The 13,893-nt window shown below is 40.9% G+C and overlaps 1 protein-coding gene across 2 annotated transcripts in view; it reads left to right on the forward strand.

Moving 5' to 3' along the window:
• Positions 1–12,226, forward strand: part of MOK (MOK protein kinase) — a 71,735-nt gene extending 59,509 nt beyond the window's left edge. The window contains exons 10-12 of one of the 2 annotated variants that reach the window (XM_073608822.1): positions 5,132–5,240; positions 11,109–11,288; positions 11,371–12,226. In XM_073608822.1, the coding sequence (XP_073464923.1) occupies positions 5,132–5,240; positions 11,109–11,288; positions 11,371–11,451 (370 nt within the window). In that variant the 3' untranslated portion in view covers positions 11,452–12,226. Of the gene's footprint in view, positions 1–5,131; positions 5,241–11,105; positions 11,289–11,370 lie in introns of both variants that reach the window. The other variant, XM_073608821.1, reaches the window with a different exon arrangement.
• Positions 12,227–13,893: the final 1,667 nt, after the last annotated feature.

Here is a 13,893-nt window from a genome sequence, read left to right on the forward strand (position 1 = left end):
TGTTCTGGATGATCACATCACTGTTTGTTTTTACACATAGCAGCGCTTTAGTATTTTTTTATCAAACCCCTGAACTCTTCACATAGTGCACCCATAAACCCTAATTTATGTACATAGTGCACCCCTGAACTCTGCACACAGCGGACCCCTAAACCATGCTGTGACAGGAGGGCCCGTGGAACCCAGAATCCCTTGGAAAGTATGGGATGCCCTTGTTTCAGCTCCCCATACACCTCTTATGTCTAAGTCACCCTGTGCTATCCTGGCACAGGGTGAGTGAGAAAATATATCTTGGACTACTTAAAATGGGACAGTGATATTTGTCCACAATATCTCCCAGAATGTATGTAGAGACTATTCTTGGTTTGTTTGATTCTGAACTCAACATGTTAGTTAATTGAGAGAGCTGATCACATTGTCCCCTGTACAATGTAGGAGACGGGCCGACTCCTAGTGGACCTCCTGCTATTGTGAGAAAATGTCCTGTGGTTGTACTTATGATAATATATAATGTACTGTGTGAAGCTCGGTGACAACAAGTCTGACCTGTAGTGAAAGCTTGACGGGCACAGAGTCACGTCGGCTGCTTAAAGGGATGAGTTAATTAGCTCATGTTAATTAGGTTACAGTTGTATTGTTAGAGTAATATGAGCAGGAGGGGGGAACCACTTCTAACTGTATATAAAGTCTTGTATTCTGGTTCTAATAAATGAGTCCATGTTAGCATCTAAGCAAGTCTCGCCTTGTTTTGTGCTCGGAGCGGTTGGAATATCTGATATCTGTATTCAGACTGGGAGGAAGTGGTATACTGACAGAAGCACTCAAGCAGAGTGTGGGACGTTCCGTAACACCTGCATTCTGTACTTGGCGCACTCCCGAACTCTGCTCTCTGTACATAATGCATTCCTGAACCCTGCATGTTGAACACCCCAGATACAACCGGCCTTTCGAGGGAAACCAAACTGCTGATGCAGCCCTGCGATGAAACCAAGTTTGACATTCTCCTGCTCTAGAGCTTGTCACAAATTTTTTTCTTTTACCTTATTTCTGTAACAAGACACGACTTTAAAGTGTTTGTTATCTCAACACCTCATATTCCCGATATGTGCCTGCTGTACCATGTACTTGTATGAGAAAGTCCCCTGTTCTTTTTTTATATTGCTTCCTTTCTGTGAAAATCCTGGTGTTCCTGCTCGTGCCCTTGCTTTCCTATTAAAAACTGACCACACTAGGCAGGAGAGCACATCCTTCTCAGTTCTCCAGCTGTCCTCCGATAATCAGACTTGTCCTGACACGCCCCCTGCTGCACAGCCATTCACTGGTAAGCTCAGTGTGCTGCTGCTTCTCCTCCCCCAGCTCTTACGCAAATGAGAATCGAGGGAATGTGATCACTTAAAAGGGGAAAAAGGTATTTCTAATATTTTTTTTATATCAAATGTTTTACAAGGTGATCATTTACAATCACTTTGAAGCTTGCTGTACACACTGCTCTTATACAGTCCTAAGCAGGTATGTACATGGCTTTACAGATTTGAATGATACTTACCTGTAGCACCAGATTGTATAGAAAAGTTTGTTCCTAATTGCACTTTATTTATTCACTGAAAAATCATCACCAGGCTTGTAAAGTTCTTGCAGGGGCAGCTGCTTCAGCGTTTCATTCCTGTAGCCATAGGCATCCCCCAGAACTACATCTCTCAAGTGTCCTTTCCCTGCATGGCAGACAGGCTCTTGGAAGTCAAAGCAGTAGCATTGTTCTACAGTGAAAAAAATTGATGCATACATGTGAAGGACAGAGATGGGCGAGGATAGGTGGAGTTCTGTAGTCCAGCAGGCTGGGCTGACAATTGGGTTTGCAGTCGTTTGCTTATTCAGAGTGTTAGGATCCTACTGGATTTTGGTCAGCTCAATTATTTTTTTCTGTATCTGTGTGTTTTAAAAGGGAAAAGCATAAGCAAGTTCCGTTGTGGACTGTTAGGGCACTTTTTTTTTTCCTGGATTTGACTTTATTATGCATTATCCCTCTACCCCACTCTAAAGAGTAGCTGACCATTCTGATGTGATTGCTGCTTGGCCTTCTTTATGTCGCTTCAGACACAGTGAAGTTCAAATTGTTTACTCGGGCAGCTCAGTTCCCCCTCCTGGTGGTGACTCCACCGATCAGTTCCTATCTCCCAGCAGTGACTCAGTGGATCACCTTCCCCTTTAGGCCATGATTCAACAGCTCCCTCCCCCAGCAATTATATGGGTGGTTCACCCCTCCCTTGCTCCCTCTCCCAACAGTGACTCAGCCGATTAATTTCCTACTTCCCTGCCCCACAAATAACTTGGCAGCCTTCTAATCTCCAATGTAAACACAAAGCCGAAACTCTAGGAGAGGGAGCAGGGTAAGCTGAACCGCTGAGAGATAAACACTTCAGTATATCTGCTGTGAATGTGAGATTTAGTTGCTCCACAAAGCCTATGACTAAAGAGGTTAGTGAGGGCTTGTTTTAAAACTCAATAACTGCTTTTAAAAATCCCTGCCTTCCCTATTTCACAGCAGTATGGTTATTACTGATATGCAACTGCATCTATACCTACCATGAAGACCAGCCTTTTTCAACCAGGGTGCCTTGGCAAAATGCCCAAAAACTGCATACAAGCCAGCAGGTGGGTCAAACCTGCCTTTTAGTTACCCAAAGCCACTGTTTTTTTTGTGCACCAATAGAACTTTCCAGCAGCCGGCATCCTAACAACCAATGACTTCATCAGTTGATCAGGACATCAGGTGCCTGCACAGCATCCTTGTTTGCCCCTCCCCATCAGCACTGGGGGTCACAGCGGAGTGAGGAAGAAGAGAAACATTGAAATACTAGTCAGTAAAAGGTATATTTGCTTTGAAAGAATAAATCACTTTTAGGCTGGGTTCGCATACAGTATCTCACAAAAGTAAGTACACCCCTCACATTTTTGTAAATATTTTATTCTATCTTTTCATGTGACAGCACAGAAGAAATGACACTTTGCTACAATGTAAAGTAGTGAGTGTACATCTTGTATAACAGTGTAAGTTTACTGTCCCCTCAAAATAACTCAACACACAGCCAATAATGTCTGAACCGCTGGCAACAAAAGTGAGTACACCCCTAAGTGAAAATGTCCAAATTGGGCACAAAGTGTCAATATTTTGTGTGGCCACCATTATTTTCCAGCACTGCCTTATAACCCTCTTGGGCATGGAGTTCACCAGAGCTTCACAGGTTACCACTGGAGTCCTCTTCTACTCCTTCATGAGAACATCACAGAGCTGGTGGATGTTAGAGACCTTGCGCTCCTCCACCTTCCGTTTGAGGATGCCCCACAGATGCTCAATATGGTTTAGGTCTGGAGACATGCTTGGCCAGTCCATCACCTTTACCCTCAGATTCTTTAGCAAGGCAGTGGTCGTCTTGGAGGTGTGTTTGGGGTTGTTATCATGTTGGAATACTGCCCTGCGGCCCAGTCTCTGAAGGGAGGGGATTATGCTCTGCTTCAGTATGTCACAGTACATGTTGGCATTCATGGTTCCCTCAATGAACTGTAGCTCCCCACTGCTGGCAGCACTCATGCAGCCCCAGACCATGACACTCCCACCACCATGCTTGACTGTAGGCAAGACACACTTGTCTTTGTACTCCTCACCTGGTTGCCCCCACACACGCTTGTCACCATCTGAACCAAATAAGTTTATCTTGGTCTCATCAGACCACAGGACGTGGTTCCATTAATCCATGTCCTTAGTCTGGTTGTCTTCAGCATACTGTTTGCGGGCTTTTTTGTGTATCATCTTTAGAAGAGGCTTCCTTCTGGGACGACAGCCATGCAGACCAATTTGATGCAGTGTGCGGCGTATGGTCTGAGCACTGACAGGCTGACCCCCCACCCCTTCAACCTCTGCAGCAATGCTGGCAGCACTCAAATGTCTAGTTCCCAAAGACAACCTCTGGATATGATGCTGAGCACGTGCAATCAACTTCTTTGGTTGATCATGACAAGGTCTGTTCTGAGTGGAATCTGTCCTGTTAAACCTCTGTATGGTCTTGGCCACCGTGCTGCAGCTCAGTTTCAGGGTCTTGGCAATCTTCTTATAGCCTAGGGCCTAGGCCATCCTTATGTAGAGCAGGGGTAGGCAACCTAGAGCCCCCCAGCTGTTGTGGAATTACATTTCACATGAGGCAGTGCAAGGCTGGCAGTTACAATTACTCCCAGAGGCATGATGGGACTTGTAGTTCTGCAACAGCTTGAGGGCCCCAGGTTGCCTACTCCTGATGTAGAGCAACAATTCTGCCATGAGGTGACATTTTGAACTTCCAATGAGACCAGTATGCGAGAGTGAGAGCGATAACACCAAATTTAACACACCTGCTCCCCATTCACACCTGAGACCTTGTAACACTAACAAGTCACATGACACCGGGGAGGGAAAAGGGCTAATTGGGCCCAATTTGGACATTTTCACTTAGGGTGTACTCACTTTTGTTGCTAGCGGTTTCGACATTAATGGTGTGTTGAGTTATTTTGAGGGGGGCAAATTTACATTGTTATACAAGCTGTACACTCACTACTTTACATTGTAGACAAGTGTCATTTCTTCAGTGTTGTCACATAAAAAGATATAATGATAAAATATTTACAAAAATGTGAGGGGTGTACTCACTTTTGTGAGGTACTGTATATGTAAATTGGATGAGGGTTCCCCGCATCGAATAGGCATGACAGGCTAATGTGCCGGCTCTCAATGGAGCCGATTCACACAGGCCCAGGGTGGCCACGGTCCGAATTGCAGAAGGGTCCTGTGTGTGTCTTTTGGTCCTGTTCAGGTGCGAATTCGGGCCTGAATCGCACCTGAACCACGTACAGAAACGCACCGGACCCCATGCTGTGAACTGCGACCGCACATATATTCACCAGGCCTTAATGTTCGGTGCCCTGTGTGTGTGAATGTTGCTGTGTAATGTAAAACTATTAGTTGTTTATATTTTAGAACGGGTGCCTCAAGATTGTACAGAATTTTACAGGGTGCTTTGACTGAAAAAAAAAAACAAGTTTTGATTGATATAGACTGTTTCTTACCACTCCAATCCTCACAATGCTGACGTTCCATCTCCAGGACATTAGAGAAGCGCAGTCTGCCCCTGAAATATGGGTTGGCGGAAAAGTCCAACACGGCAGGCTCCATGAGTTACTTGATGCGGATTGCCGGGCAAGGAAGAAGGCAGGTAAAATTTTCACCACTTTTGTCATTTGAAAAACCACTGGCCTGTCTGCTGAAACAGGTGAAGCTCAGCTGGCAGAGGAGTTTGAGCAGTTGTGCAGTTTGAGGTCATTGTCATAATGAATTTAAAGTGTTACTAAACCCAGGATCATGCATTCACTATATCTGGTCTCCCACAGTACACAGAACATGGAAATTACATTATTTTAGTAAATATAAACTGCTAAATACCTTGTCTGAACAGTATATAGCAGTCTTGTGACTATCGGTGTCCAGCTGAGCACTGGTTAAAGCTTGTAGGAGGAATTTTCATTCTCCTGCGATTGTCCTAAGGCTGCATGACACCTGACCTTCTGTCTGGACAGTGCTGATTGGCCCTGTGCTGATCACATGCACCCTCCCAAGAAAAGAAAAAAAAAAACTCTCTAGCAATACACACCAAACTGAGCATGTGCAGAATACACCCAAGGCTCTGTTCTATCAGGAGATGCATTGGGGACTGTGGGAAAAGGGGAGGATCAGAGAAGACAGGATCAAACAGCCCTTTTACACAATGCGGAGGATTAACCCCTTAGGTTCCACAGTGAGTATAACAAGCATGCTTTACTGCATATACAGACTGATTTTACTGTTGTGGGTTTAGTAACATTTTAACCACAAATTCTCAAAAAAAAAAAAAAAAAACCACTCTTCACTTTATTTAATTTTTGATCAAAATGTAACAACACTGATTGTGGCTGCAGATCGAAAACACCCAATCCAAAATTGTAATCATACATGTGCTGGGCTAATATTGATTTTTTTAATTTTATTATTAGAACACTGGAGTCTGCAGGTAAGCCATAGTTTAAATGAACTGGTAGCCTATGACGTTTGACTTTTAGGGATCTACGGCATTGCTTTCCTTAACATTTTTGTTTGTAGACAAAATACAGATAATGAAATGTGATAATTCCAAGTGACCTCTAGGTTAGGGGCTGATCCATTTAATAATTGCAGCTGATGACCATTGTTCACCAGCAACGGGTATTAGATAAGGACTATAGACGGCAGCTTCTTGTAGCCAACTACATGTCACAAGAGAAAACAAGCCAAGAGACTTGTAGCTGCTATCAGCTCCATGGCAGCATACAGAGGAGTAGGTCTCTTGGCCTTTCAATACTAAATGACCAGTCTATAGATAAATATCTAAGGCCGGCTACAGACGGTTTGAATCAGGTTTGAACAGTGTATGGGCAGGCTGAATGTACCAAGTTGACCATCAATTTGAGTACAACCAGCCTGCCGGATTTGGCATGTTGTTATCATTAGTGGAATAACCTCTGGCTTCCCCTGGGCAAATACAATGGCTCAGCAGGAGGGATCCTTCTGTCAACATTGTCTGTGTTTATGGGGAATCTAGTAAAGTTCTTTCCTGCAGCTGAAATTCGCTCCATGTATGGCTTGCTTTACCTTACATATCACGTTCTTTTTCTTTAGCCTGTCCAAATAACATGATCATCTATTAGATTTTATCAAAGTTCCCTTACCTTACTACATGCCCATGTAGATTACCCTGCCCTGGATGTGGTCACGTGTTCTTGTCACTTCAATGCTAGATTAGCATATGAAAAAAAGAGAAACTTTTTGGTCTCCTGAATTTAAGAAAAAAAAAAAAAAGTATTGTCCAATCCTGTATCCTCAAGGCCGAGAAGACCTGAGCCTCTAACGCTTAGGCCAAAAAAGTATATTGAAGGATTCTCCAATCCAATTCTTCCCAATATGTGCCTGACTATCTCGAGTTGGGTAAAGGCATTTCCCAAAACCTTGGCTCATCAAAGCAACCTTAGGCCATTTGGGGCTTTTCGATCAAATCAACTTCTAATTCAGGTAACTGCAAACAGGAATTGCCAGTTCATTGGGGAACAGAGAAATGCGGAATCAGTTTTATGGGATATTATTTTCCCAATTCAAAAGTAGTCATGGGGTTGGAGGCCACAGCTAGACCTCAAATTACTAAAACAGAATTTTAAAAATGGAGTTGTTCCAGTGAACCATTCTGACTATGCATCCGGGGGGCAGGCATGCCTTTAAGGAATACTTACTTGCATATGACAATACACTTGTTGTTCCAGAAATGTGCCACAGTAGATGATGTACCTCCTGTAATTTATGTTCACCATTCAGCCTCTCTACCCTCCCCAAACCTTTCCAAAAGGCTTTCTCTTGGGCATAAACTTTTTGCTTGAGAAGGGTTTACAGATATTTCATTATCTCAATGACATTCTGCTTTGAGCCAAGGAGAAGGTCTCCCTTTTGATACATTGGCAGAGATCATTAAAGGACATAAGTTGGCCATACACTGTTAAGCTTTTTTCATTCGGCCACCAGGCTGAATAATAAAAGAAAAAAATAAAATTCCTCCATCCACTCAAATGAGGTGTGTAGGAACCATACAACTGTTTACCAGAACATCTAGATATCCTCCACTATTAAGAACAGTCTGTGGTGGTAGAAATGAATGGTCAACTCTCTCCAATTATCTTTCTGTATACCTCATCAACTGGACTACCCTGAAATAAAATGCAAGCATAGAATGGACGTTTCCTGTATTTTTTGCCTCAGACGAGATTTTGGTTTACCATCTAAACACGGAAAAGTTTATCTGCAGGCTACAGCACCTGTATGAATTCTGAACTTTTTTTTTTGGTTCCAGTATAAACAAGGATTAAACTGCCTTAACAAGAACCTTTCCTACCTAAATAGTGAATACGATCAAGCAGACCTATAGGGGTAAATCCTGTCCTCTGGCATTGAATAGAACAGTACACTTTACCAAAAGGATTTTTAGATACAGTACTAAGAAAAAATGTCAAGGGTTTCAGGATCCTGTGTTATCAATGCTAATTTTATAAAATAAACGATTACCATCGTGCACAGAGGACTTCTTACAATCCCGAAAAAGTTGGGACGCTATGTAAAATCTACATAAAGACAAAATGCATTGATTTGCAAATCTCATAAACCCATATTTTATTCACATCAGAAAAAAAAATCAAATGTTTAAACTGAGAAAATGTACCATTTTACGAAAAAAAATAAAAAATAAGGTCATTTTGAAATTGATGGCAGCAACATGTCTCAAAAAAGTTGGGACAGGGCAACAAAAATCTGGCAAAGCAACAAGGAAGAGCTGGAAGAACTTTTGCAGCTATTCAGTTAATTGGCAACAGGTCAGTAACATGATTTGGTATATAAAAAGAGCATCTTAGAGAGTCAGAAGCAAAGATGGGCAGAGGTTCATCAATATGTGAAAAGCTGCATCTAAAAATTTCAGAATAATTTCTGAATTTTGATCCTCAATGTAAAATTGCAAAGACTTAAGATATACAGTACACAATATCAAAAGATTCCCAGAATCTGAAGAAATCTCCTGTGCGCAAGGGACAAGGCTGAAACGCAGTATTGGATGACTGTGATCTTTGGGCCCTCAGATGGCACTGCATTAAAAACAGGCATGATTCTGTGATAGACATCACCGCATGGGCACTTCCAAAAATCACTGTCTGTGAACACCGCTCGCCGCACCGAACATGATCCAGAAACACCGCTGTCTTCTCTGGGCCAAATCTCATGTGAAATGGTCTGTTGCAAAGTGGAAAACTGTTCTGTGGTCAAATGAATGGAAATTTGACACATTCTCTTTGGCAACCATGGGCGCCTCATCCTCTGCACCATTCCGTTTTATCATCAGTACTCAGTTCAAAACTGCATCTCAGATGATATGGGGAGAGGGGAGTATTTTTTCATATGGAATGCACAGCTTGCACACCCGGAAAGGCACCATCAATGCTGAAAGATATATCCAGATTTTAGAGCATCATATGCCCCATCTAGACAACGTCATTTTCAGGGAAGGCCTTGCATATTTCAGCAGGACAATCCATAACTGCATTAATGACAACAGAATTGCTTTGTAGTAAAAGAGACTGGATCCTTAACTGGTCTGCCTGCAGTCCAGACCTTTCACCAGAGATTTGGGGCATCTTGAGACGACAAAGTTGACCCAGGACTGTTCAGCAATCCTATATTAGGCAAGAATAGGACAACATTCATCTCCCAAAACTCCAACAACTGGTCTCAGTTCCCAGACATTCACAGAGCATTGTTAAAAGAAGGGGTGCTACACCATGATAAACATGTCCCAACTTTTTTGAGATGTGTTGCTGCCATCAATTTCAAAATGATCTTATTTTTTCCTTAAAAAGGTACATTTTCTCAGTTTAAACGTGATATATTTTCTATTGTCAATAAAATATGGGTTTATGAGACTTTCAAATCATTGCATTTTTTTTATGTAGATTTTACACAACAGTCAAACTTTTTTTGTAGTTATCGTTATTTGTCCTCTGTATGCTACCATGGAGCTGTAAAGAAAATGGAAAATTGTATCAACACAGTGTAATAACAAGTCTTCATAATAGCACAGAATCCCCCCCCCCCCCCCCCCCACAACCCCTTTTTTCAGGTGTCTAACTATTACAGAACACACAAAGCGTGCCAGGAGGGTTCAAAAAAAAAAATGCATGGATGGGACTGTTCTGAGGATTTCTTGTTGAACTCAGACATGTCATTTACTATGAATTTAAAGGGTCAGAAACACTACCCATCTGTATGCTGGCATGGAAATCATGAAAATAAAATTAGTGTGGAAATGATACAGTTTTGCAGTTTTTGTTTTTTGTTTTTTTTTTTTTAAAAGGCCCTGTACAGTTTATAGAAGAAAAAACATATTTGACTATTTTATTTTTTTCAAAAAACCTTGTAAAATGAATACTTTGTCCACTTCTGGCAGATATAGCACCAATATAGGCACAACAATAAAACCTTCACTAAATTGTTTTGGGTAGAGTTCTTACTTTGCAGATAAACAATCCCGTAAATCCCCAGCTACTCCAAAGTCAGTAAGAGACCAATAGTGAGGCTTAGGAGGCAATTCCCAGGTCAATATTTCTCGATAAAGTCTGACAGCTTACCAAATACCAGGGACAAGGTAATTTTATCCAGGAGTAGAGCTAAATTTGTTTTAACGGCTACAGCGTGGCCAGCTAGTTCTAGGACTCCGGAATATGGCAGTGTCCAGTGATCATGCCCGGCCCAGGGGGGGTACGCTCTGTGGTCAGTGTCCGGAGGACACTGCTGATAACAGATTGAGGTAAAGAGCCAATCAGCAGCTTTTTTACAACATGATCAGCTGTGTCCAATCACAGTTGATCAGTGATGTAAACAGAAGCCGGTTATCGGCATTCCTTTCCTCATGCTGACAGTGTGCGGAAGGGAGAACAGAGCTGATAACCAGCTTCTCTAAAAGGGACATGTACATGGCTAATCAGGGCATGGATGATCAGGGCAATGCCAAGAGTGCTGCCAATCAGTACCTATCAATAGAGCCTCATTAGTGAAGGCAAACAATTACCTGTTCTTCATAGGTTGTTATAAACATTTGCAATGTTGTTTTTGTTCAAAATATTCTTGTTTATTTAGCAAAACATAAAAATCCCAGTGGTGATTAAATGCCATCAAAAGAAAGCTCTCTTTGTGTGTGGGGGGGGGGGGGGGGAGATAAAAAAATGTTGGTTGTGTATAGTGCTGCATGACCGCACAATTGTCATTCAAAGTGCAAAAGCGCTGAAAGCTGGCCTGGGCAGAAAGGGGGGTAAAAGTACACAGTAGGCAAGTCGTTAAACCAAAGCCCATCTATTATTGATCTCCTGGGGTGTGGTGCAGATATTAGGTTTTCATTAAACACAAAAGTCTTAGTATTTTGTGAGATGCACGATTTCTATACTGAAATTAAAAAAAAAATGGAAATTATAATTTTATTTTAAAGCAGGCCTTAAAAACCATCCCAGACCTGGTGCCAGCCTACCCATCAGAGTTGCCAAAACTTAACATGCCAACCCTAACAAAACCAGTTACCTTCCCGTCACTGAAGTTTCAATCTGTGTTCCCACTCCACGGAAACAATGGAAAATTACCAATGATGACAAGCGTCAAGTACATCGACTCCAAGGTATAGTATCTTTAGGGCTGATAGTCTCTGGTGGAAGGGTGTACAGCTCTGTAATTAAGGTGATTATGTCTTATGTTGACAGTTTGAAAACCATCAGCATGGGAAGGCACACGGGAAGCCATACCACTTACCATCGCTAGACAGAAAAGGAGGCGGTCTTTGATCTTCTAGTACAATGTGAACTCTCATGCAAAGAAAAAAAGAAAAGTAGCCTTACAGTGCCTTTGATGAAGAGGAATGGACATTGTAGAAGAGAACTTGTTACTTTCTTGAGGATTTACCAGCCAAAAGATATATTTGCTGAACTCCAAGTCATATTTAAATGCCGGTTTTGAAAATAAAACCCCAAATGGTTGTTACCTGTGAGCAGGCTGAGGCCGAGGCCTTATCAAAGCTTGGGACTTCGTACTCAATCTTTCACCGCTATCGTTAGAGCGTGTCGTTGCCTACGCATCCCCCATACAGCATCTTCTACAAAATCAAAAGGTGCTCTTTACCCAGGCTTGCTTCTTTTAAATGTTTGTTTCTACATAGGATGTTAAAGTTTCAATGATATGACCAGCTAGGCAAGTGTGATCATAAGCTGTAGGCCCACCACTATGGTGGGCTTCCTCCTTGACCAATAGCGAGTAACAAAAAGTGGGGCTAAGCCAATGCCATTACACAGTTCACTTCTTTTTATGGGGTCCCTGTGTGCCATTTTGTGTGACAGTTTAATAAATATTTGTGCATACAGGTCAGTGTTTTATGGTAAAATGCTTATTCTAATGATCTGGAAATACAAAACATGTAATCTATTTTACTCAAACTTCACTTTATCATATAGGCATCTTTTTTTTCTTTACTCCATTTGGGTGTTTTAAAGTGATTACTTTTTTTTATACATAAACTGTAAATGATTTTTTTAAAATAATTTTTCAATTAAATGTAAAACAAAAGTATTGTTTTTTTTTTTTATCTAATCCCATTAACATTCTCCATTATATGTCAGTTCATTGCTTTGTGATCATCCATCTAATTTGTAATGCTTTAAACAGCAAAAAGAAATCAGCATTGTATTACCGATGTGCAATTTAATATTCAGATTCTGGTTGGGAAGATTGAAAACCAAAAAAAAAAAAATCTTTTAAATGTTTGCGCCTGCAAGGAATCTCCATGTTTTTAAACAAGCCAAACTAAAGAACCGGATACATCTTGAATCTAACTTGTCAGTTTAATAACCCACCAGGATGACAGTAGTTAAAACAGTTTGTGCCATAGCCAAGCTGCCGGCGTGTATAAATGTAAAATTTCCCTACTGGGTTTAATGTTACATCAAGACAGAATTAAAAGCATGCACACAAAAGTAAAAAAAACTAAATTTTTTTTTTCAATTTACATGTAAATTCTAGGCCAGATTTACAAACAATTGAATCCAGATGTGTAGAAATGCTACAGAGTCTAGAACATGGAGACAGAATTACTGAACAGATAATTACAGCGATATAAAGTGCCAGTGATTGGTCATTTCCAATCATTTTTTTTACTATAGAATTGTTAATTCCATCACATAATTGCATACTGTAGTGCATTGAAAGCAGCTGTACAGGGTGTGAGCCTAGATAATAGTACTATATAAAAAGGGTCCTGGCGAGCAGCAGGGTAGCAAATACTAACCCAATTATTAGAAAATATGTATTTGTTTTTATCTTTATTATTATTTTTTTTTATTTTAAGCATCAAAGCCCAATTTAAGTGGAATAGGATCAGCTCGAGTCCTGGCATTGAGCTCATCTAACTGAACATGGCACTGCCAAGCTACTGCAATGCCTTCTTTCAAAGCATTGACAAGGGAATGGCGCCTGTGACCTCAAAAAGTATTAATCAGAGCTGGCCTGGACAATTGCAACCCAAGCTGCCACCGATGTGTACACCTGGCATAAGAGCAAACCAAGCACAGGCAATGCCAGCTAAGCAGCACCAAAAGCGAAGAAGGAGGTTGGCGGCCTCACCAAAAAAAAAAATAAAAAAATTCTCCCCTTAGTGCAAATTTTCTTTGTTTGTATTATACATACATCTTTTATTAAAGTGTCTGATATTTACAAACCTTTAAAAAGTATTAAACACAGAAAATGGGATATCATGTAAGTGAGATAAGTCCCCCATTTTTAATGTTTATTTCATAATTTCAAATGCACCCCCCCCATACTTCTTAGGTAGGAGTGCACTTTATAATAAATGCTGGAAGTGATGCAGTCAAACCTGAAAATCATTTTCCTGCTAAAATTTAAAACGAGCTGAAAAAAGAAAAGAAAAGAAAAGAAAAAAAAATAGAAAAGAAAAAAAAAAAAAAACAATTTTAATCATTGCCCAATGAACTGTGTGTATTTTTTTTATTATTATTTAAACTGAAAATATCTAAAACTCCTGGAGTCGTGAATATTATTCTTTTATTGTGGTTGTTGACTTAACACAACTGTAGAAGCTCTGTCATGATGTCTCTGCCCTTCCACCAACAAGTTAAAAAATGTTATGTTTCGCCTGTATATGTCAGAAAACCTTTGAAAACTGTATTGTGAATGACCGCAAAAAAAAAAAAATACATCTGTCAGCACAGCAAAATATC

Source organism: Aquarana catesbeiana, linkage group LG13, assembly GCF_042186555.1.
Source record: "Aquarana catesbeiana isolate 2022-GZ linkage group LG13, ASM4218655v1, whole genome shotgun sequence".
Lineage (NCBI taxonomy): Eukaryota > Metazoa > Chordata > Amphibia > Anura > Ranidae > Aquarana > Aquarana catesbeiana.